The following is a 24,380-nucleotide window of genomic DNA, read 5'->3' as shown; positions in this document are numbered from 1 at the left end:
AGAAGGAAACGAACCCACAACAGCAGAGAATATAAAATCATTTTTCCACCCCAAGTGAGTTGTAGTACTGGCAACAACTGCTTTATACTCCATGTGCATACTCCATGAGAACTGTTCTTGTATAAACATTTCTTCCCCAAACAGATAGAAAGAACAACTTATTAGAACACCAAAATACAAGAAGTCTAGAGGAATTGCCAGCAAGTCTTACTGTATTCTGCATAAATAATCCAGGTTGACTTGTGAACCTTCACCCTGGCAGCAGCATTTCTAATGTTCAAAGGCAAAGGCTCAGCACGGAGTCATCACAATGCTGCTGAGCTGCATTTGACAGCAGCAGCACACAATGGGAATGAATCATCACTAACCTGGATTGTCCCTGCGATGCTCAACCAATTTTCACAGAGAAGGCAGTAGCATTCTCCAGCTGAGAGCACAGCAGGCACAGCAGAGGGCAGGATGGCTAGTGCCACCACTGCCTTTGTTTGACACCGATACAGTGCAAATCTTACCATACTAGGAAGAAAATAACCCAGCTCAGAAGTTCCAGCTGGGCTTGCAAGTTGCACTGGTTAAGTGATGGCTGCATGAGTAGCAGAACTGACAGGGGAGAGACAGGGCTGTGGGTACAGGGTGAGGACTGCACTCTTCTTCATGTCCAGCCAATACTTTGCCTCTGCTGGGGTGCTGAAACAGATACTGGTTCCCAGTGTGCATCCTGTCCACAGGCAGAGAAAGGGAAGTCTCTAGATTCAGAGAAATCACTCTCCTTCTTTTAAAGCGATAAGGACTCTTAGAACTTCTTAGGACTAGCTTATAAGTAAATTATAAACAGTCAAGCTTGCAGAGCGTGGCAGAAGGGTTGAGTTTTTTGGTTTGGTTGTTTTTTGTTTGTTTGTTTAAAGCAAGAGTCCTGTAAAATTAGGGAGTTAAATTGCAGTATACATGCAATATAAGCAACATTTTGAACCTGCTAAGGCATCTGAAACAGTCTGGCAAACAGTACCAGAACAGGCAGGCTTTGATATTCTAGCAGTTACTGCTTTCCCCAAAATTAATGAAAATCACTTCCATTTGTATGAGAATGTTTTATTAAAAATATGCATCTTGTTTCACATAAAAAGAACCAACACTGTAATTAAACACAACTTCAGAAATTGGACAGGAATTACTTGAAAAAAATACAGGCTCCTCTAATCCCAGAGCACCCTCTGACTGCATCAGCCACAAATAAATGGCTTCCTGTGTTCAAGGACCAGAGAGGCCTGTCCTGTACATCACAAAGTGCCCAGGAAAGAGCAGCTGTACAGTGGCAGAGCTACTTATCACTCACAGCAGCTGGTCCCTGCAGGAGACATGGGTCCTGCTCGCCCAAATCCCAGGCGTCCTGTCACTCCCCAGCCCTGCTGATGGGCACAATGGTAATCTTCGCAAGAGAATTGCTGCAGTGGCCCCTGGCTCAAGTGTCACAGGTTGGCCACCTCTTTCTGTAGAGGAGTAGAAATAAAGCACAGCACTTCCAGTTAATTTCACTTGGGATCCAGCAGAAACTCACAGTAACAGCACTGTTCAAAGAAACCCAGCTGTGCCTCAGTGATACAACAGGATGCAACAGTCTTTTTTATAAATATGACCTTAAGTGAAAACTGTGCTGGAATCCACTAACTTCTGGATCCCAACCTCCCACACCTTGGCTCTATTAGATTTTTGGAAAGACACAATTTTCAAAGCAAAAACTTACCAGCTGAGGCAGCAGCAAATATCAATTGAAAGTTTAGTGCATAAAAATCAACAAATACAAAAGAGCTGTCAGAGACATCTGCTATTTAAAGTGTACAGAACAAAACACTGGCTGCATTTACTCTCTTGTAGAAAACATCAGTTTGCCAGGCTGCCTTTCTTGCTCTGGAGATATTGAAGATTCAGCTGCTTTTAAAATTACTGAGATGTATTCCTCATCCCTCCAAAATGATAACAATGTAAATTCAAAAAGCATACCAGGTACTGACTGTAAACTAACATTCAGCGACCAGCTCATAACATAAGCAAGGCACAAAGAAGAAGAGACACCAGAGCAATGGAGAAGCAAGCAGACATTAAATCACAAACCAGCAGTCCCTTTGCTTTGACCTGACAAAGCATCTAACAATATGGGCAGCTGAAACAGCAACAGAATCTGAGGTTGGACAGAGTAACTGTAAAGCAAAGTTCAGCTTTGAAGAAACAACTGGCTTGCATGTCATTATGTGTATTCTAATCCCATGCAAGTCATGATTTGTTTAAAGCAATTAAAAAAGTGACTTCACCTAACATTATGTCTCATAAACCTAAGAGGGTATTAAATTTATGTAACATTAGAGGCCTCTGTTCTCAAGTGCTTTTTATCATCTACAGTGTTAATTCCTTAGATTGCAATTTAATCAAGCACTCGGTCCAAAAGGCCTATTACTTTCCTGACTATGCTGGAATTTATGACAGGGATCAGCTCCCTTACTCTATGCTGAAATCCCAGCTCCATCAGCTATAACACATGATTCCTCTTAGTACACTGTTATCACACAGATTGTAACACAGAAGATTTGCCCAGCAAGTCATTTGTTCCCATGGGAAAAGAATTGAACTCATTTTCAGGGCCTTCAGTGAGTTTACAGAACTGGAATTAAGAATTCCTCATTTTTTTTTTTATTTTTTATTTAGCAGAGCAAATTTGTTCTGAGGCTAATAAAATACAAATATCCACTGAGCTCCAGAATGCCATCCACCAAAATAACCTTTCTTACTGGAATGAGGTCTTCAACACAAGATCTCAATTCACCAAAATGTGAGCAAATCAAATACTTGCCATAATTGTTAACACTCTTCAACTCACTGTCATAAAAATTCCAGGTAATTTCAGAGCCCATATGGAAAAGCTTTGATCCTTAGGGCCGACTTGCTCTGCATTTTAGAAGGAAAAAAAATATGACTCAAAGACGTCCCAGACTGGGAATTTGTAATCCTTCCTCATCCTTGCAGAGCTACAAGGTGAAGTTAACCAGTTATTCAAAACCTCATCTTACAGCAAATAGGAATAGGAAACTTTCTCCACTTGTGAAGTGGCAGCACAGGAAGTAACTGGATTTTGAAATAGCTCAACTTGAAAGGTGTCAAAGAAAAAGGCTCAAAAGGTTAAGCTGGTAATTAAATCAGCTACAGTATGAAAAGTCCAACAACCATAAAGAATGACTCTGAAAAATACAGAAGCTCATTGTTACTTGTATATACATTAAAAAAAAATAAAATCTAGATTTAAAAATCTCTCCCCAGGGTTATAATCCCCCTCCTAGAGAGATGTTGTTATAGCTTGTGTACACTGTTCCAAAAGAATCTTTCATAGCCTTCAGAATTCTTCATGGTTTTCCTAATCCATTTTGCAGCAAGTGACATTTCTCTCCAGAACTAATACTTTAAAGCCTACTTGAAAATCCATCTTTAAGATGGCCTTCATATAAGATATTCAAGCTTCTAAACAGAATTTTAAAAATACAGGTGGCTTTTTTTAATCACCAAATAGATCCAATGAATTTGCTAACTCAGTAAAAAAGACTAGAAATAAAAATCACAAAAAAAGTTTCTAGCCTCTAGCAATTCACAAAATGCTATTACAGTACAGAACAACATTATTACTTAAATCGTTTTTTTGTTTTCTGATAGCTACTTTGAAAATAAAGGGTAATTTGACACTAATTCCACTACAGAAGTTTGTAAGCAGGTAGCTTTTTGTGTGCGCAGTGGAAAACAGACTGCTACAGAATTGTATTAGTCTGCCAAATACCCTTTTCATACATCACATCTTAAAATATGTGTGTCTAGATGAACATGAAAATCTGAACTCCTTCCACCCGGCTCCACTGCCTCCATTTGGATAATGCAGGGGTGCAAGGGTCCACCTATGTAGCTCAGAATCTAACAGTAGCTTATCAAATAGCAGAGAGGTTCACACCTGCTCTGACCTCAGTAATCAGAAGGATGAACGGGCGCTATTGTTAGTATAATGTCTCAGGAGTAGCAGCAATTTTGTCTGTAGTGAGCTCAGAGTTTAAAAAAAAAAAACAGAACAACAAAACATAAAATAATTTGGTCAGGAAGTAACGAGAACAGCAAGAGGTTTGCTAAACTCGTGGCTCCATCGCTTTGCACCTTTGGAAACCTGACCTTACAAATGATTATGCTCAGCACAAGGCAGCAGAGAGAATCAAGCCTGCAATTTTCACGGTCTGAATGAGCACAAGAACTTGGCTTCCAAGAGTTTGTCTTCTTAAGTTGCATGTGTCACAACAGGCATGTCAAGTTCCATGGCAGAGAGGCGAGAGCGTGCAGAATACGGCTGGGAGGCATAGCTGTGCATGCTAGGGGCATGGGAATAGAGGGGCTGCCAAAAAGGAGAAGGTAGACTTTTACATGCACAGTACCACAGAAACAGCATAATGGAAGTGAAAAACAGACCACCAGCACTGGCAATGGCAATAAACACAGAGATGTCAAAGCTAAAGATAGGCTCGTATTTTCTGTTCAGATAATTGTTATAAAAAATGACCCAGATTGATGGAGTGAGACAAATGGCACATGCAAGCAGGAACAAGAGGCCAGCCACGAGGTGGCAGCCTGCACTGTTCACAAGGCATTTGGCCAGTTTGACGTTTGGCACAGTAGATACAAAGGCTGTGTTACACATGCCAATCAAGCAGAGAAACAGAGCTGAGACAGCAGTTAACATACTCAGTGGAATGGCAAACTGAAGAACACGCAAATCCAGTTGATCGACAGCAGTGTACCACTGTGGGTCATATATCACACAGTCTCTGCTCCCATCAAAGCGAGCGCACTTAATCCAAAGTCCAGTGTAAACTGTCACGTTCCTCTCATTCTTGTTGAATGTGCACAGTCTCATTTGCCTCCAGTTTGGAAGAAGAACTGCTGCAAGGAGTCCAGCTACTGAGGCGGTTCCGCTGAGGAAGGCCAGGACGGTCGCTGCATGCACATCCCGACAGCCCATGTTTGCTCATGGAAGTCGTTTCCTGCAATGAAGAGGGGAAAAAAAATCAGTAGGTGAAAGTTTACAGACACAGGACTAACACTGACTCATCCCAGGTTAATAAACTTGTGTGGCAGCTAGTAGGCAGTAACTCTCTGGCATGTTCTTTGCCTTACACCCTTATGTGGAGGTAGCACTACCAAGTTCATGCTTTAATGAAACACCAGATTCTTTCACAGACTGTTAGGACTGCTCAGCTGACAGACTCCTAAATTCACTGTGATCAAAATCCAAAAGGAGCGCTTGAACATGTAATTCTACACAGCCTTTCATCTTGTGTCACTGTGTGGACTTCTACAGAGTTCAGGTGGAGAAAGTGAATCACTGACTGTGAGTCAAGTTCACCTCTTCTCAATTGGCAGCTCGTCCTTTAGCTCAGATGTAATATCAGAGTAGGATTTTTAAGTCCTACCTTAAAGTGGAATTGCTTAAACCCAACACAGTTAGACTGGACAAAGAATGGATATGTACACAGTTATACACATCATCTATATTATTTATAGAACAAATTGTTGATGAGAGCTGCAAAGCAGCAGAGAAGACTCTGCTGATTAACATACTGTGACTTTTTCAAAAGCAGTTAGCAGTTCTTCCACAGTATGTCTGCCTCCAAAAGCAGCTGTCCAAAATGCAAGCAATTCCAGAAAGAAGATGGCTTTTCAGGGGTCACATTTTCCTCTTCAAAACAAGTGTTAAAGAACACTGCTTCCTTTTCAATATAACCCCTGTCTGCGTACCCAGTACAGTCTCTTATCTGGAGGGATATCGGGAAACAGTCTCAATGATGGGTCTTTTAAAAAGACTCAGTCTGAGTAACCCCCTCCTCTGGCTGCTTGAGATAAAGAAGCCTAATCCATAACAGCACTGATCATCAACCCCAGAATATATCTGAAGCAAGACACTAAAAATTATAGTATCTAAAAATGAGAGTACCTTCAATATTCTCACTGAGTGACATTTGGTCATAAACTACTGAAATTTCTTCAAAATCATTACATTGCACTGTGCTTATTTGTCTAAATTCACAAAACAATTCTTTAGGTACCAGAAGCTCTACCTAATATATACACAAATACCTTAACATCTGTATCTCAGAAAGGTTGCAGACATGGTTGCAGCCACACAGAACTACGATCTGATCCCTTACTCTCCTTCTACACCTGCAAACATCAAATGCCCAGGGAACTTTTCAGATGAGGAATTTCCACATATACTGGAAGCAGCTGGAATAAGCAGAGGAGTGACCATTTTCAGAAACCCGCGGTTTGTGCAAATTAATTTGAAAAGGTAGGTTATGAAAATCTGGGCAGAGTTAATGCAGGGTGGGCAAAACCAGATGCAAGGTTCATCCATATTCGCTAATACAAGAGGGTGGATGAGAAAAAAGGGGGTATTTTCTTTCCTTCTATGTCACCAAGGTACACTTATGGCAAGGACTACACTGCCAGGACTTCAGACAGCATGGGGAAATTTGTATTTTTCCATTACCTCTGCTGTACCAGTTACACAGGCAGAAGACTTTAGTCTCTAGTTCATCCTATGGTTGCCATGTGTGCTTAGACGACCCTGCATACTTTATTTTTAGTAGAGGCACCAGGAATGTAAGGTAGGGATTTTGGCTGGGCTTTGCTGAGGGATTTTTTGGGTTTGGTTGGTTGAGGTCTTTTTTTTTGGTGGTGGTGGTTTTGGGTTATTTTTTTGGGGGGGTGTTGTTTGGTTTTTTTTTTGTTTGTTTAGGTTTTTTGTTTGTTTTCTGTTTCTTTGTTTGTTTGGTTTTTGTTTTTTTTAAAATAAAATTAAAGAGTCCTTAGTGCTTCTCTTGGCTTAGGAAAGACATAGAAAATAACTCATTTTCCCATTAGAGGTATCAAGGGAAAGTGAATTTGTAGGTAAGTTATCCATGATCACTCTATCTGGGTTTGCTAGCTTTATGGCTGTAATTACAGCTCCAGTTACAGGTCCCTGATTAAGTCAGTTACAAAATAAATGTTGCCTTAATTAAGACTGATCCAGTGTACTTACCAACAGTGTGTTCAAATCAAGAGAAACCGTAGCAACTTCTAGAAGCAGGAAGAAAGGCGTTACTGGATCTAAGAAACAGAACAAGGAGGGTGTCAGCATCATATTAGTTTCTTGCATTTGTTTCAAGCAACAGTGTTTACATTGTAATTCTGAAATAAGGAATCTCAGATATGCTCACATTAGGCTGACTTCAGCACCTTTCTACAATTTCCTTTTATTTAAAAAACAAAGCTCAAACTACATTTTTTTCCCCTTTTCCCAGAAGCATGTTCTCTTTCTATCTACTCATCTCTGTCTTTATGGAACAGATAAGAGGGGTGCAAACAGCTCCCTTTCTCAAGGGTGTTTCAAGACACGAAGGTTTTCAGATCCTCGGTTTTATGTTTCTAGCAAAATAAACCCCCAAACACACCAATTCACATAAAATTATTATTTCAGATGTGAGGTTCCAGGCTGCACTTAAACAGCAGGGAGAGGGGGATGCAACTTTTTTTAATGAGAGAGAACAAAACAGACTCTGAACTGTTTATATACTTGTGGTTCTCTATTCCTTCCTGGCTTCTACACAAAGGAAGTACCAATGATGCCTTTTCAATGGCTGTCCAGCTTTCCCAGAGGAAGATACAGGATCTTTTTTTTTTTGTGGAGTCTTTACACCCATATGAGATCCACACCACTGAGTCCCAGGAGCAATTATGCAGATCATAATGGGAAAATGGCTTTTCTGCTGGATATGCAGGGGGGTTGGAACTAGATGATCTTAAGGTCCTTTCCAACCCTAACTATTCTATGATTCTATGATTATGTCGGACATATAAGGATGTAATTATGTGACTGTTAAGAGCTACAATCTAAAGGTGAGTTTTCTGTACTAACAGGTACAAAGACATTGAATTTCTTTTAAATAACCTATACCAAACCCTGAAATAATCTAACATTTATATATGTGTAGTCTCCTGGAGTGCAACATCAAAGAATTTCTTCTATTAAACCCTCTAGGCAAGAGAGAGACCTGACAGCACACACTCACGCAACCCGTATCTTTCACTAAACAAGAAAGTGTATTTCCAAGTCTGGAGTCCTCCAATATGAATGCTATCACATGTAAGACACAGAAATGCAGGCAAAAATCAAATCAAGCATTTCCACTACCAACTTAATCAGCCAATACTGCTATGAATAAACACAGCAATCTGGGGACAATAACTATGCAAGGCTGCAGAGGTCAGCAGCAATGCTCTCAACTGCATTTGGAGAAGCAGCAGAGCTGAGTTGTTTGTATTTTTTTAAGTTTGGGTCTCAAAAAAGTATTACTGTATGGCTCGGAGCTGCTCTTTTTATTCACTAGTATTTCTCAGCAATTTTAAGCTTTCTGTGCATTAAGTAGCAACCAAAGCTAAGATAAACATGCAGCTCTCCCTCTGCAGGGTCACACCAGCCAGTGCTCAGTAACAACCATAATCAAGTAGAAAATGAGTACTGGCAAACAAACGTGTCAGAAAAGGAGCCTTGCCCATTCCAAGAGTCCCTCCCATTAAATGATGACAGCCTGCAGCCACCAGCTGTTGTAACAAACAGATACAGAGCAGGTATGGAATATTCTACATCTAACTCTGAAAGTCCTCTATGGAGTCCTCTGAAACTCCATAGGAGTTTCTTTTATCTTCCTCTACCCATTTAGTCCATCTGACTTTATTCTCTGTTACTGGTGGTGTTGCACAGGTAAGGACCTCAGCCACTCCTGAACCAGCTGTCCAAGAGAAGAAAGCACACTTTGGCTAGGGCAGATGAAACTGTCTTGTCCTGGATTGTAAACACAAGCTTTGCATATCCCCAGGATCTTACAGCTTTAATATTCAAAGCTTTTGTATCCTATCCCCCAATGTTACCAATCCTCATACCACTTCAGGGACAGATTTTGCTACAGCTCCTATTTTAAAGATCTATGCTGCTGTAACAAGAGATGCTTGCTGAAGCCAGTTAAAACCTGGTAGGTTGTTACCTGCTCACAAGCTACAAAAATTAAGCAAAGAAGGAAAAAAAAAAAGGCCTTTACTAGAGCCATAATTCAGTGATGAGTAAGGCCAGCTCAGCCCTAAGAAGACCACTGCTGTTCTGTAAAGCTCTGCAGGAGGGGTCACAGTAACAATTTATAAACAAACACATTCTCTACCTATCCACAACAGTGTTATAAGTTTAAAAAATCATGAATTTTGTATAACTGACCACCTGCAACTGGAGACCAACAGCTATCCTATTTCAAGATAACTGGGAATAACTGGTACAGAACCAGTACCACCAGTCACATTTTCTTCTTCTGGAAATCCATCACACAGTTCCAAGTCTTACAAAACTCCTACTAAATTAAATCCAGATGCACAGGATTATAATTAGCATTCCTAGTTAATACATTACCATTTTCCAGCTTGACTTGCAGCACGGGTTCCAGCTGACTTGGGAAAAACAGATGACGACAGCCAAGGCCGTAAAAGGAAAACACAAACCCTAACCGCTCCCCCCCCCCCCCCCCCCCCCCCCCCCCGCAGTTCAGCTGCTGCCCCGCCTGCCCGGCAAAAGCCAACCACTACCGGGTGTCCGTGCTCCCGACCTGCCGCACTGCCAACCGGGCGAGACACTGAAGTCACCACCTCCGCCGGCCCACTGACAGCGAAGCCCCATCAACAGCGGCGCACCGGGCCGGCCCATCAGCCCCTTTACGGCCCGGCAGCCGCCGCCACCCGCATGCCCGCTCCGGCGCTCACCTTCCTGTCAGGGCACGGGGCCACAGCGCGAAAGCACCATCGCCGCGGCGCTGCCCGGCCTACACCCGCCGGAACGCCTCTCCCCTCAGGCCCTCGGGAGGCCTCGGCGAGGCTGTGGGTTTAGTCCGGCACCGTCGCAGCGCCAGCCCCCGCGGCCGCACTGCAACTCCCAGCGTGCCCCGCGGGGCGGTAGTCGGTGCGGCTCCTGCAGGAGGTGTGTTCCGCTCCCCGAGGCTGCGATGCGCACGGTGTCCGCGGCTGGGAAAGGCGGTGCTGTAACCACGCTCCTTACGTAGGGCGCTGCGTGGTTAACGTTCGAGGAACCGGTGGCTGCTGCCCAAAGCAGCTGTTATGCGGGAGGGCGGCGGGTACCGGCCCGGCCGTGGTAGATGTGGAGTGCTTGCGTTTGCTGCTGCTTCTTCACTTACTGAAGTGTGTCTACCTTAACCCACAAGTTACCGTACAGCTTACCTATTTAACACAACTCTTCATGCACGGCTTAAGTAAAGGTTGTTCTCATCACAGTCCTTCCCTCCTCCCCCATTTATGTGTGAGATTAGACCAGTGTTCAAGAAATCTTACAAAACCCCCCCATGTTATTTTCAACCATTAAATAAATGGAGTATCAAACATTGCCTACAGCCCATGCTTTACTTTGGTGAAAATATGCTAGCCTCACACACAGTAGAATTAGAGGAAAAGAGGAATAAAAACCAGTACTAAATGATAATAGAACTGGATTATGATAAATCACACCCTTCTTCCCAGTCACTGCTTTAGCAAAGTTTAGAGAAGCAGGGTTTGGTTAAGTGCACTTACAAAACTAAACAAAACCAAGTTGAGAAGCTGTTGATGCATTCAGTCTTACATTGCTTTGCAATCAATACCATTGAAACAGAAAACATCCCATACAATAAAGAACTTGTTTGGTTTCTTTTTATTATTTTTTTTCCAAAAATGAAATGCGTGCCTTCTTATTACACAAAAGGTGGACCATAAACTATTCCCGCAACTGTTGAAAAGCAGTTATGATTTTCTTCACTAAAAAGTACCACGTGCCCACAACTCCATAAAAGGAAGAAATCCCAAATGAAAGAGTGGGAATTTGGAATCAGGATTTATATCCTCAGGAGTACTACAGCAGACACTGGCAGCTATGAAATAAAACCCCAACATTACATATCAGCTTTGCTTTTTTGTGCTCGTACAATTCACTTCCTTGCTGCCTTTTTTCTGTTTCCTTTAAGTCTTTAAAAATAACACACACACACCACCCCCACACCCCCCCAATGTGATGCCTGGTGAAGTAGCAGAACACATTAGAAGTACTACAACCTGGAAACCTGCTCCATCAGAAATTGTCCCTGGTGTTTCCAAAACATGGAGTGGTTGAACTTGGTCCTTTGCTACCTGTGAGTTATAGTCCTTCCATTCATCTCATTTGGCAAAAAATACTCCAGAGATCACCAGTTGTTAAGCAATATTTTGAGTTGCACATACTTTGATCTTCACTCTGTTGAGTCGATAGTCAAGGTAAATCACAAAACTCCGTTTTTTTCCCGACTGTGCTCTACCCAAGTGCCAAAATACACTGAGCCAACGTGGGGGAGGGAGCAGAGATGTGGGCAGTGGTGGCAAAGGGAACAAAAATTAAATGGGTTCATACATATAGGGAAAATATTAAAATGTGTCGGACCCAGCCACAAATACTATCTTCTATTCATCTGTTCTTCTGAAGTCTGTAAAAGTAGTAGTTTCTTTTTCCGATATTCCTCATTTTCCTGCTCTGCTTCCTCAGCTATGGACTTTCTTATACATGCTTTTAATTCCTCAATTCCTTCTCCAGTATGTGTAGATATAGGAATTATATCTTTGAATTCAAGTGTATTTGCAGGAAGCATTTCTTCTTCTAGTAAGTGTAAGTAGTCTGAAAAATCATATTGGGGGAGTTAGTACAATCCCCAAATAGTGTTTCACTACAAAGCCCATAAAAGCACACTGCATTTAGAAAATGAGCTTTAACAAATTTCAGTAAACATAACTGCAACTAAAATAGAAGTTATTATTTGCTTAATCTTTAAAAAAATAGCTAAAGGCTTGAAAGACAAGTACTAACACAATATTTAAACCATACTTACGCTCTCATGAGAGGATTCTACCCTTCCTTTAAGATTACACAGAAATGCCAAGTTGCAGGATTTGGAAGATGGATGGTTTTAAGCTTTCCTGGTTCTTATACACTCAAGGGAAGAAATGTACCCCAAGATAATAGCAAATTTAAAGTAAACCTATATAGGCCTGTCCAGTATTTTCACGTTTTGGCCAGAGAATTGTTTATACATCAATGTCCAAAAGGAAACCTTCAATGGAGGTTACTGTTATCTAATATACCTAGACTGGAAATTTACTCTTCCCTGTCATAGTTTGGAAAGATCTTCTAGGATATCTCTATTTATTAAAGTACTTCCCCAACAGTGAAGGCAGCACTAAAAACACATATAAACAGAGCTCTAAATGCAGGAAGTGGTTTTAAAACATACGTTCAAATAATAAATTTAATAGCTGACTTCAAATCCAAACAACTCATTGCCAATACTGTTACCCCTGATGAAATCTTATTATGACTCATTGAATGCAATCATTGGAAGTTAATTTACCTTGAGGATTCTGTAGTTGTTTTGTAAGTTCATTCAAGTTATCCTTTGCACAAGGCAAATCCATCTTATTAATGGCAAGAAGTGCAGGCTTAGTTAGCAGTTCCTCTTTGTACAGTTCCAGTTCCTTGAAAGATAAGTAAATTTGCCTTTTAATAAGTATTTGTTGTTTAACAAGTGCTACTTCAATTTTATATGTCTTTCATGCCTCAGCAGCTGTGAAGGTGCTCAAGGTGGATGTATTAAAGCAATCTGTCAAAAGAAAATAAATGTTCAGTGACTTCTTGCTCAAACACAGATATTTCAGGTAAACAGGCTGGCTGATTCTGAAACAGCCTCCAATAAAAAGAATGAGGTTTAGGTTTGTTTTTCTGATAGCCAAAACCACAAAATCCATTTCAGAAAAAGTTCAGATCTATAAAATGTGTAAGGAAATTCTTTGGAGAGTTTTCTGATTCTTAAGGACTTAAGTGGACTATGGTTAACATCAGAAATAAAGTCACAACTACGAGTAAGCTGAAAGTAAACAGCAGTAGCTGAAATTCAGAAGATTCATCATCTTAAGTTGTGTAGCCAGAGAGAAAACAGCTGCTAAACCTGAAATTACATAAAATGCTTTATTTTAATCAGAAGCAATGATAAGAGATGGAAATACTGAATATCTGCGCAGCTGGGGCCTGCTGTCTCATCTCCATTAGGCTGTGCAGGAAGGGCACCAAGGCAGGGATCTAACTATACCCATATATTTCTATTTCCTAAAATGCATCCAGACTGGGGAACATGATGTGTCTTTTCACCTTGCCTGTAAGAAATATCCCATATGCTGCACACATTAATGAAGGAGCAGTTGTGCCAAACATAAAATAGAGCAGTTTAACCTGGACAGTTGAAAATAAAGATTTCATCATTTTGAAGAAGTCTAAGCTTGTTTGCTGGTCTTATAAATTCAGAAGACACGCTAACATTTTGAAAGCTCTTAATCAAAATTGAGCCTCTTTCTTGCCTCTACATGTAACTGCAACTATCAGCTAGGAAGATGAGGACTTACCTTTGTTAGAAGCAGTATAGTTTCAAAGGCTGTTCTAAACTGAGTCTTAACAGACAGCTGAAACCCAGAAATATCAACCTGAAAAAGTGACACAAAAACAAGCTTTGTGGTATTAAGTTATGCTACAGTATCAAGGTACTCTCCATCAACTAATTTACAGTACAATGTCCCTGTACATGCCCTCATTCCCAGAAAATAACAGAGGGCAACTACACACCAAAATAACACTATAGACACTGGAAGCATGAATTGGTTGGTTCTGAGCAAAGGTTTGATTTTTAAACCTCTTCTTTATGGGATCTTACAGAAAAAAAAAGAAGAATAAAAATCATCCCATGCTTTAATTATACTTGGAACAATTCACTGCTCTAAATTAACTGGCTAAATTCTAAATTGCATTTAAGGACTTAATTTACTATCAGTTGTTTGAGTATTCCATTCTGAAAACTGTATTGCAGCTACATTTATATACATTTATAGCTACATTTAGATATTAGTGCAGCTACATTTATACAAAAGAACATGCAAATTACAAACTACTTCCTAAATTCCAACTACACTGCAATAAACATGCATTTTATTTGATATATAATAATAAACATTTATTTTATTTGATTTCAATAAGCTGTAAATTTTATTTCACTTACAACTAAGAGAAGCTGTTTGGTTCTTTCTACATGTTTGAGAAATTTGTGGCCCATCCCTCTGTTTGCGTGTGCACCTTCAATCAGTCCTGGGAGATCAGCTACCAAGATCTAGGGAAACCAGTTTCAAACAAAGTATTTCCAACAAGCAAAAATGGTTATTTTAAACGATCAACAACTATTATCATTTTATATAAACAAAAGAACCCAGACAAGGAATGTCAGGAATATCTTTTTGAGAGACTTCTTTTACAAGTATGTGTATTTCTTGGAACTGGGTGGGGGATCAGTTCTCCGGCAGTTCCATTAGTATATCAGCTTCCAACCAAAGCCAACAAAGACTGTCTCGATGGAAAGGTATTTTGTCATTTTCTGTGCTGGCTGAGAAGGTTGTACACAGCTGTAATGGAGAGCTGAGACAGACTGAAAAAGAGCAGTATACTAAAGCCCCAAATATCTACCCAGTAACTCACAGAATGCTAAGACAGTGAAGCAAAGAACAAAAGCAGGGTCATCAAATCTGTCCAATACCCATTTAGACAGCAACCGGATTCAATTGAACAATACCCTAAGCCAGCAAACAAAACTTCCAGTGTGCTACCTATGGCAGAAGGGTGCTTTCTGCTATGAGTGAGTTACACACCCACTTGTGTTACACTAACTTTTAACTACTATGCATTTCCTAAATACTTGAAGCCTTCCTTCAGAACTTTCCATGAAAATGAGACATGAGATACAGCTGGATGAACTACAGGCTTATAACTAGAAACACAGAGAGAATAACTGGGGAGTTAGAACAGAAACATCCACTCCCTGTTGTGATGGGTTTGGGTGCTGTAGTCCCATCAAAAGCAGCTTTTTCTCCAGCTTCAGTTCTCTTTCAAAGAGTATTTTTATGGAGCTCATAAAAAGCCCCTCATATTCTCTCAAAACAGCACTTGGTTCAGATATTCTGGTAGATTATGAAAATGGTTCTGCTAGTTTCCATGATCTGGTATTAAGATCTGAATCAGACTCTTACCCAGATCCTCTACTTTGCATCTTTTCCAAGAAGCAATGACACACAGCACCAGGTAACTGGCACGTAACTTCTTCTTCAAAATGTACTAAGATAAATTAAGAAAATTGCTACCTATTTCCTTAAAAAAAAAAGACCCACGTTCTGAATTTTTTTAAAAAAAAGGATATAATGAGCCATTCTCCCTTGAATGCTCCAGAACAGTCACCTCAATTATTGCTCTCAATTACGCTGTTTTGTTTTCAGCAGTTGCAATACTCAGAGCTGAAGTATCTCCTCTTACTCACAAATGTTCCCTGTAATCACAAATCACTAGTTCTCCTGAATTTAGAAAAGATTTTTTTTTGTCCATCTAGCTCCTATATAGCACCCTTATTCTAGTATAAAAAGCATGAACTGCAGAAACAGCCAACAATAAGGGTCATTCTCTAAGAGATAATAAACTGCAAGAAGGAAAGCCAGGAGTGCAAGTAGCTCTGCTGGAGAAAGATAAACCAGTAAGAGCAAGAGGTCTTCATTCATGGCAGGTGGGTAGTTTTTAAAAAACACTATAAACAATCCTGTTATTTGCAGCCAAGCTTGCTAAGACAAGCTACCCTAAACCTGCAGATAAAATGGACATACAAAAAATTTCCCTTAGATGTGTGCATCTCCACAGGGAACCTGACAAACAAGACTTACTTCCTTTAATACACAGCTTTGTAAAAGGTTGTTAAATGGAGGTTTCAAGCATCAGCTACTCAACCCCCATAAGATTATTGCTTCTGAAAGTGAAAAGAGGAGTTTTCTGTCTTTTCACATCTGAGCAGTATGCTTTTTTTCTGGTTAACTCATCTGAAAACCTTTTATGCATTTGTCTTTAATCTTGCAAATGATAAGTCCAGTACTGCATATATCATACGCTTCAAAGACAAAATAAAAGCACTTCAAAGAACATTCAAGTTTTAGGAATGAAAATGTTTGCTGTAACCTTATGTAAACTTGTGATCCAAAATCTAGTAGTAAGAGTCTCATTTAGCACTAGTTTTCCCACAGGTGGATACTGTACAAAGGATTCCATGCACCACAGAGTTACCTGAAAAATGTGGGTGGAATTTGGTTTCACAAAAATTAAAGTGGTTGATATTAGATCCACCAGTCCTCCAGAGCTACAACAAAAGCAACTGGACCCACCTACCTCACCTCTTAGGTTGTACACTATCCTGGCTGTTCAGCCTGTCATTACTTCATACTATTTTATGTTTTTTATTAAAAACCAGAAAAATGGACAAATAAAATAACCCCCCAAATGCTCCCCCCCAGAAAAACCCAACAAAACCCAAAACCCACAAACCAAACAAAAGAAACAAAACAACCCAACCAAAACCCAAAACACCAAGCCCAGGGCAAACCAAAACCCAAATGGAAGTTAGATCAGCCAACTTAGAAAGCCAAAACAGTAAGTTACAGTAACTGAGTTATATTCACTAAATTCCCTGTCATTCACTACTGCAGATCTGCAGCTATTAGACAAATATGCCACTGTTTAAAATCCATTCTTAAAATTACTTATTCATTCCAGAGCTTTCTGTACAATTTGTCTAAAATCTGCCTCTTCTAAATAAAAATAACAGGTTAGTGTCAGAAACAATGACTTTTTTTAAAGTCCTTAACAAGAGTTAGAACACAGCAATCTCAGCTCCACACACAAGTTCACAACTCTAAGGTTATTAAAGCAGGATTAGAACCACAGAAAGGAGACAAGTGAAAATCAGAAGCTATTTTCCAAAGCTAAGTTAGCTCAACCTCATATTACATATTAGCATTTGGCTTTAAAACTCTGTTATTATTATTTCATAAAAATAGCACTTTCTCCACAACTCTCATTAAGTGCATGCAATTGCATTTTATATGTATACATTATAGACACACATACAAAAAAAACCCTACAAGCTTCCCTTTTCTCTCTGAAATTATGTTAAGCAACATAACTAATCATTATACACAACTTTAATGAACAACCAGAATGAACTTTCATACCAACCTGCTTATAATCCGCATACATGATCTTTCCTAGTTGAGGCTGTATTGTTGTAACTATGACAAGGGAAAAAGAGGGAAGAAAACTAAACTTTTTTATATTTTAAAAGATGGTCATGAGACTAAAATAAATATTAAATAGACCGTGCATGAACTTCAGCATAGGTTGAAGCACTATGAGGGGGTACATATAAAAACCTGAGGTTGTTAAAGGTTGTTAAAAACTGAAACGGCAAGTCTCTTTTTGGAGTATTTCTCATAATTAGAAATCTGTGTAAAATATTTGACAGGCAACATGGTTATATCTTAGTCTTTATTATAAACCTGCAAACCAAGTAAGAGAAAAGACTTTTTGCTCTCATGAAATATTACTGCTCTAAAAATACGTGTGTGAACTTACATGCATAATTTGCAATCTCAGGTTTGGCATGAGAAACTTTACTTAACAAGGATGATTTTCCCGCATTTGGAAACCTACAAGGAAAATGATGATTTATACACTGAATACTTTAAATATGTGGTTGCTTTGTATTTTATTACCAAATACATTATATTACCTTAACCAAACTCAATGCTATCAATTAGTTTTTGCAGACTCAGTTACTCTTACAAAAAGAAAAAAAAAATCACACCTCCCAAAATCACCCTCCCCCCTAAAAACACATACAAAAACTATCACCCACAAAAAACCAGAACAAAACTGAGATCATTACTATTTTTTAAAAATCAAATCTGAGTATTTTTTCTAAATCCAATAATGCTTCCCAAGGATGCAAGCAAGAGAGGTATGTAAATACATGTGTAATCAGATGGAAACACAGCATAAACATCCAGGTCTACTTGAATTCAGTCTTTGCATGCTACAGCTGATTTTGTGAAGCACATTTACATTCTAAGTACCTGCAGCAAATTCATCTTATCAGTTGGATTTAGTCTTTTGGTATACAAATCATGGTTAATTAAACAGTCTACAATTTAAGTATCAATGATACCTATGCTACAGTTTTGCCAATGTAGCAAAGCTGTTGTAAACTCTGCAAGAGGGAGGCTTTGTATATACATAGACTGAATGCACAGTTTGTGTATGTTTTCAAGGCAACAGTTACATGAGGGATCTTGAAATTAGGACTAACTAGCTTTGTTTCTAGGTAAACCAAACAAAATACTGGTGAAGCCCTAGGAGCTGGTATGTGCAGATCTGATTGTTGTAACCTTTTCTCTTTACAAAGGATAGCTATACAAAAACATTCTCTAAAGGGTATGGTAGCTTGTACAAAACCTTCTTCACAGAATACATCTACCCATTTCTGTTAGGTTTTAACAGAAACCTAAGTTAAAACTAAAATTATAAGACATGCTTATTGTAATGATTAATCTAATTTTAAAGATTTAAGGATTGTAAAAGACACAATAGCCTTGATTCATGCCAAACTTGAAGCTTATGCTGACAACAAAGGATAGACTATAGTGTTTATTCATAGCACCTGCTCTATATAGGACATCATACAAGACTTATGTTCCTGTCTAATTTACAGAGTTATTCAGCACAACGTTTCAGTGCAACAGCGATCAAAGAAAACTTGTGTCCACAGGTAAGTGAATATTGGTCACAAGATAAAAAAGTATGCGCCACATAGAAAACCATATACTCTCCACTTGATTACATGCAGAATCAAGACCTGTTAACAGGGACAACTAATAAGAACATGAGCAAATGAAAAACCAGACTAGCACTGCATTAAGGAGAACTATAAAGAGGTTGTGTAAGAGGCTTTCTTAAAAAAAAAAAAAAGCCATCATAACTTTTCTTGTCACATGAAAACTACCCTTGATAGTTTTCCTGTGCTCTGATGTTCAAAGGTACCTTAAAGACATTCTGGAAGGTTACTCTGGTCATATCCTCAAGTGACTATTTTGCTTCCACTAAGGCACAATATGCTCTTTGAAGTGCATGCTGTAACCTACACTACACATGACAACCTGTACCCAAACCTGATGGGTCTTTCTCAGACCCATCAGTAATGTTTTTTACCTGATCTAATAGCAAACCACTTCCAAATCCCCTAAAGTAAAAATAACAAGCACAAAGAGATCAAAGTACAACCACAAACTATCAGAGGCTGATTCATACTCTCAACAAGAAAATATGCTCCTCTAATTAACTGTGATTCTTTTTACCCATTTTAAAGGGATACTGTCAGGTAAAATACAAGCTAAAATGCAAGATTAAAGAAGTGCTAGTGTTGTAAAACTCCTGTATTTTCCCATACTCTAAAACAAGAAAAAAAAATTCTATTATGTAATTATGGATGGCAACTGGAAAATTATATAACTTGAGCTATATCTGATATTAACACAATTATTTCTAGTAAAAAAAATACGAGGTATAAAGCCATGCTGTCTTCAAGTTTCCCTTCTTTATGGCATATACCAATTAGATCATTTCTACCTCAAACTCCTTGTCATTTTACGTCTCCGGCGGTTTTTATTAGTAAAGGCCATGGGGCAGGTGGAAGTTGGCAGTACACACTGAGTACAACTTATACACAAACTTACAACAATACTTTAACTGTAGTTTGTTGAAAGCTTTCTCCAAACGAAAATACATTTATCTGCAATGCTATAAAGTAGTAACATTGAAATGCTGTTTATTTGTAGGGCACATCACCTTTGAAACTCTCTTTAAAACTACTACTGAAAGTATCCACTTATGCCAGTACCAACAAGTCAAAGATGCAATATGGACAGTATTGGCTCTGTTTTGCACCTGCTACTTACTTCATAAGTATTAGTTAACACTATTTTAATAATCACCATCATTGCCAAATTTGATTAATAATGATATATTACACTGATTCACGAAGCCCTTCACAAACAAAAGCATAACCAGTACTTTCCAAATTTTAAAATTAATTTTAATAGGTTTAAGCTCCGAGTTTTGCAAACTGCAAGTTATTTAAGTGCCAATGGTAATGTACAGTAGCACTCATCTTCCAAACCTTCAAATTCCTTTGAAATCCCATTTGAAATTTACTACTTTATTTTCTAGTATCAGTTCTCAAACTAAAGTACTTACCCAACTAAGCCAACGTCTGCTATGAGTTTCAAATCAAGACGAACAATTCGCCTCTGACCTTTGCAAGGCACAAAGTTTGTGGCCAAACAGCCTCCAAGACCTCCACGTGCTGCCAAGAATCTCTCTCCTGCTGCATTAAGCTCTCCTGAAAATAAGTTCACCAGTGAAAAATCACAATCCCCCACAGTAGGTTCAGTTCTGACTTCACACTTAAATCTATCTTCAATGAAGAGACAACTTTCTGTGCACCTCCTTGCAAGAGCTGTGCACTTAGGGTCATGGTATTTTTCCTTCTTTGGAAACAAATGAAATCAATCACACCCCAGTTTTGCCTTCTGTCATACAGTTAGTCACTTCAAGAAAAGTGCTAAGTACAGGCAGGCAAAGTATGGCAAAGATGGTAACTCTGAAGCCTCCAATACTTGAATTCAAGAATGCAAGGAAAAATCTACATTGATAGAGACGCCGCTACAGAAAACTCTTCAGAGGTATTCTTTCATTAAGATGCAGGCTTTATATCTCCCTTAGGGTTAGAATACTTATAAGATGAAATGCAACATTTGAGTATCTAATTCAGGGACACCTTTAGATGCTGACATGAACTGTTCTTGCCAAACATCAAATTTTGTTCCAAATCGAAATAATCTGTGACTAGTTTCAACAGCATGAGGATAAAAACTCTGAGAAAATGCAAAGAAAACATTGAGATCTACTCCAAGAGCACTGTATTGAGAGATCTTCCTAGTTACTATCAAGCACCACTCTTCAAAAAAGAGTGAAAAGCAGGTATTATAGATAACCTGAAGAGTTGACGCCAATGATCATTATCTTTTAACAAGTGTTGTAAGTCAGCAGTTACAGGGCCACTTACCTGAGTTTCTGGACACCTAATTTAAGTAGGGTCATTAATGATTCTGTGGAGGATCACTATGGCTTCCAGCCTGTAACATTTGTTTGCAACAGCAATTTTCTTTCTGCTGCATATAGTGATACAAACTAACTCCTGCTAATTTCTGGAAGGGGTCTTTTCCAACAATTTCTACAGTGGGTGTTTTGGGGTTTTTTGTTGTCAATTCTTTGTCTGAAAGAAAATGCACACATATTTTGGGAGACGTGTAACTTTAAATATCCTAGTGTCAGAAGCCTGCTGAATGCCATCAATAAACATGACAGTATCTACTGGATAAACTAAAATAGAGCAAAAGTTCTTACCAATCTGCTTGCCATCATCACAGAGAACTGAAATTCCCAGAGGCACATGAACTTCACAGTCTTTTCCTTTTTCACCTTTTAGTGCTTTAACACTGGGAGAAATTGAACCAGGTTTAGTTAACTGCTTTCTGGAAAAAATGCATGCAACAACTTCCATCGAACAGACCCTTACCTGCTGTTGGCTCCTGTTCCAGCTACAAATCGCTTCAGAGGGTATTTCTCTCTAATGCTTTTTAAGGTAATTCTTTCCCGGGCAACGAACCAGACATCACCACCTCTTCCTCCTTCCCCACCCAGGCGAGGATAACCCATGCCACCGGTTCCTCCTCTCACATAGACCCGTAAATCATCGACGAAGTTGCCACACTAAAAAGACCAAGTTTTATATCAGCATTAAGTTCTATTTACATTTTGTTGTTGTGGAAATGCGTGTAAAACTGCTTCAGTGTAACCTTGATGGCAATAATTAAAGCTCAGAAAGCAGACACGTAACCCTCGATAACGTCTTGTAATAAGCGAACCGTTTGACCTATCTTCCCCAGCAGCGGTACCTCACGACCCGCCCGCCCGCCCTGCAGCGCCCAGGGAGACAAGCGTGGGACCCTGCCGGCACCTCACCCCGGCACCTCCAGGCCTCCCGCGAGGGGCCGTGCCCGCAAACCCCCGACCCACGGGCTAGACTGGGGAAGTGAGCACTCGGCCAGGATGTCCCCGCGGGTCGACACGCCAGCCCGCAACGGACAGGCCGGGGAGCTGCCTGCACGGGGCTGCTCGCACACAATCCCCGTCCCCACCGCTCCGCGGGCCGGCCGCACTGACCTTCCGCAACACCGCCGCCCCGCCCCGCACCATGGCCGGAGCTACCGCCTCAGCCCGGGCCCGACCGACGGCTGGAGAGGAGGGACAGGCAGGGACTTAAGCAGCGCACCCTGAGGTGCAGGGCGAGAACGGACCCGGGCCCGAATCTCCAAGGGGCGGGTCAAAAGGAAAGGCCCAAGGCCTAGGCTGCCAGCCGAGCAGCACGTACGGAAACGAGCAACCTCGCAACTCCCGTCCTGCCACAGGCGAGGCGGAGCCACCTCCCGCACGATTGTACATGGGCGGTGCGGCTCGCCGGCGGTTGGGCGCTGCTTAGCATGGTCCAGCCGGGGTCTGGCGTGGTTGCCGGACTGATAAGGGTCAGGCCTAGTTTTGTGTAACGAGTGTGTTGTTCGCTTCGGTCATCCCTGGCCACCAAAGCATCTCAGGCCGAGACGCGTCGAGGTGCGGTCAGCGGCGCCAGAGGGGAGGGCAAGGTCCCCCAGCTGCGGGAGCTGTGTGTTTTTGGGCAAGATGAACACCTTCAGTATTTGCTGTAGGCTTTGCCCGTGCAGCGCCCCCCGTCTACCCCCATGTGTCGTCCGCCCCCATTATAGCGTGTTGGCCATATTGCTGGTGTGCTCTCCCTCAAAAAACTTGACCTGGCCTTCAAACAGTGCTAGTTTTCAGGATGAGGATGACTGGTTTATGGCTTTGATAAGGCTTATAACACATGTCATAAATGGTGACAAATTATTTTATACATGATTGGGTTTGAACTTAAATGGGAGATTTAGGTTGTGTATAAGGAAGAAATTCTTTACTATGAGGGTAGTGAGGCAGTGGAACAGGCTGGCTGAGGAAGCTGTGGCTGCTCCATCCCTGGCAGTGTTCAAGGCCAGGCTGCAGGAAGCCTTGGGTGACATGGTTTAGTGGGAGGTGTCCCTGCCCATGGCAGGAGGGTTGGAACTAAATGATCTTAAGGTCCTTTCCAACCCAAACAATTCTACAGTTCTGTGATTCCATGATTCTAAATCATGACATCAGTGAGGTCAGAAGGGTAAAATTGATGAAAAAAAACCCCTAAATTAGTTATTTAGCAAGTCTTTTGTGCATAAGTATTTTCCACACAGTATGAGCATATTTTCAGTGATTTTCTTTTTTAAGTGCAAATCCTCATGAAAAAGTAAATACTGTGTTCCTTCTTACAGCCTTCACACAAGGTCATACATTCTCAGTTGCAGCTACCTGAGGAGAATCAATACCATTTATAGTAATTTATTACTAAAAATAAGTTTAGCAGCAGATTTTATCTGTACCGTAATAATAAAACCCCCACAACTGAGAAAAGACTGGTGTGCCATCTACATGCTGAACAGCCCAAGAGAATGTTTAAGCATTATCTGAGCTATATCACAACATGTGAGTGTTGAACAGTGCCATTCAAAGTATGTAAATTTGGTTTTGTAAGGTTTTGCTTCTTATTGTTTCATGGCCTAGGAGACCAGATTTGGAACTAGATTTATAAAATATATGCAAAAATAGTAGTTACATAGTTAGATTATTCTGTGTATTATTGTTTGGTCTTTATGTTTGTTGTAATTTTGCTGCATTTTGTGCAGTATAAAAGTTAGGCCAATACCTACATTTTAAACCCCCACTTATAACAGTTCTACATAGTCATTAGTTAATTACTTAGTAAATACCCTAATAATTAATTAGGGTAAAGGAGCTTCAATTTGCTAGAATTTTAGACATGAATTAGGAAAAAATATTTTAAAAGCAAATCATGGAAGAATGAATAAGAAAGCGAAAGTCCTAATCCTGTGCATTTCAGCTCACCCACGCTTCTCTCTCTGACTTAAAAAAGCAAACTGTTTATTTTGCAACTGGGATATTCAGAAGAAGGTATAGAAGAAGCACAGCTGTCATTCAGAATGGTTATTCCTGATGGCTTTTAATGATCTTGATAAATGAATAAAATAGTAACATACTTAAATTGAATACAGTTTTACAAGACAGTACAGAAATGTGTGTGAGGGGGTTTGTCTTG

The 24,380-nt window shown here is 40.1% G+C and overlaps 2 protein-coding genes across 6 annotated transcripts; both read right to left on the bottom strand.

The window, feature by feature from the left end:
- Positions 1–1,073: 1,073 nt before the first annotated feature.
- CLDN12 (claudin 12) lies at positions 1,074–10,096 on the bottom strand. 2 transcript variants are annotated; one of them, XM_031052548.2, is made up of 3 exons: positions 9,859–10,096; positions 7,097–7,164; positions 1,074–5,057 (listed from the first exon to the last, which is right to left on the bottom strand). In XM_031052548.2, exon 3 carries the CDS (start codon positions 5,033–5,035, stop codon positions 4,298–4,300), a length of 738 nt encoding a protein of 245 aa, XP_030908408.2. In that variant the 5' UTR covers positions 5,036–5,057; positions 7,097–7,164; positions 9,859–10,096; the 3' UTR covers positions 1,074–4,297. The 2 variants fall into 2 exon arrangements, with proteins under 2 accessions (XP_030908408.2, XP_030908409.2); XM_031052549.2 differs by lacking the exon at positions 9,859–10,096 and adding an exon at positions 9,512–9,557.
- Positions 10,097–10,767: 671 nt separating this feature from the next.
- GTPBP10 (GTP binding protein 10) lies at positions 10,768–22,602 on the bottom strand. 4 transcript variants are annotated; one of them, XM_031052543.2, is made up of 10 exons: positions 22,557–22,602; positions 21,702–21,895; positions 21,530–21,621; positions 20,318–20,462; positions 17,642–17,715; positions 17,246–17,298; positions 14,208–14,315; positions 13,561–13,638; positions 12,516–12,639; positions 10,768–11,785 (listed from the first exon to the last, which is right to left on the bottom strand). In XM_031052543.2, exons 2-10 carry the CDS (start codon positions 21,839–21,841, stop codon positions 11,568–11,570), a joined length of 1,032 nt encoding a protein of 343 aa, XP_030908403.2. In that variant the 5' UTR covers positions 21,842–21,895; positions 22,557–22,602; the 3' UTR covers positions 10,768–11,567. The 4 variants fall into 4 exon arrangements, with proteins under 4 accessions (XP_030908403.2, XP_030908404.2, XP_033920913.1 ...); XM_031052544.2 differs by having other exon boundaries at positions 22,483–22,591; XM_034065022.1 differs by having other exon boundaries at positions 22,349–22,588.
- Between the last annotated feature and the right edge of the window lie 1,778 nt (positions 22,603–24,380).

This window comes from Melopsittacus undulatus, chromosome 1 (genome assembly GCF_012275295.1).
Source record: "Melopsittacus undulatus isolate bMelUnd1 chromosome 1, bMelUnd1.mat.Z, whole genome shotgun sequence".
Lineage (NCBI taxonomy): Eukaryota > Metazoa > Chordata > Aves > Psittaciformes > Psittaculidae > Melopsittacus > Melopsittacus undulatus.
Note: the sequence above shows the minus strand (reverse complement) of the source record. Positions and strands in the feature narration are given on the sequence as shown.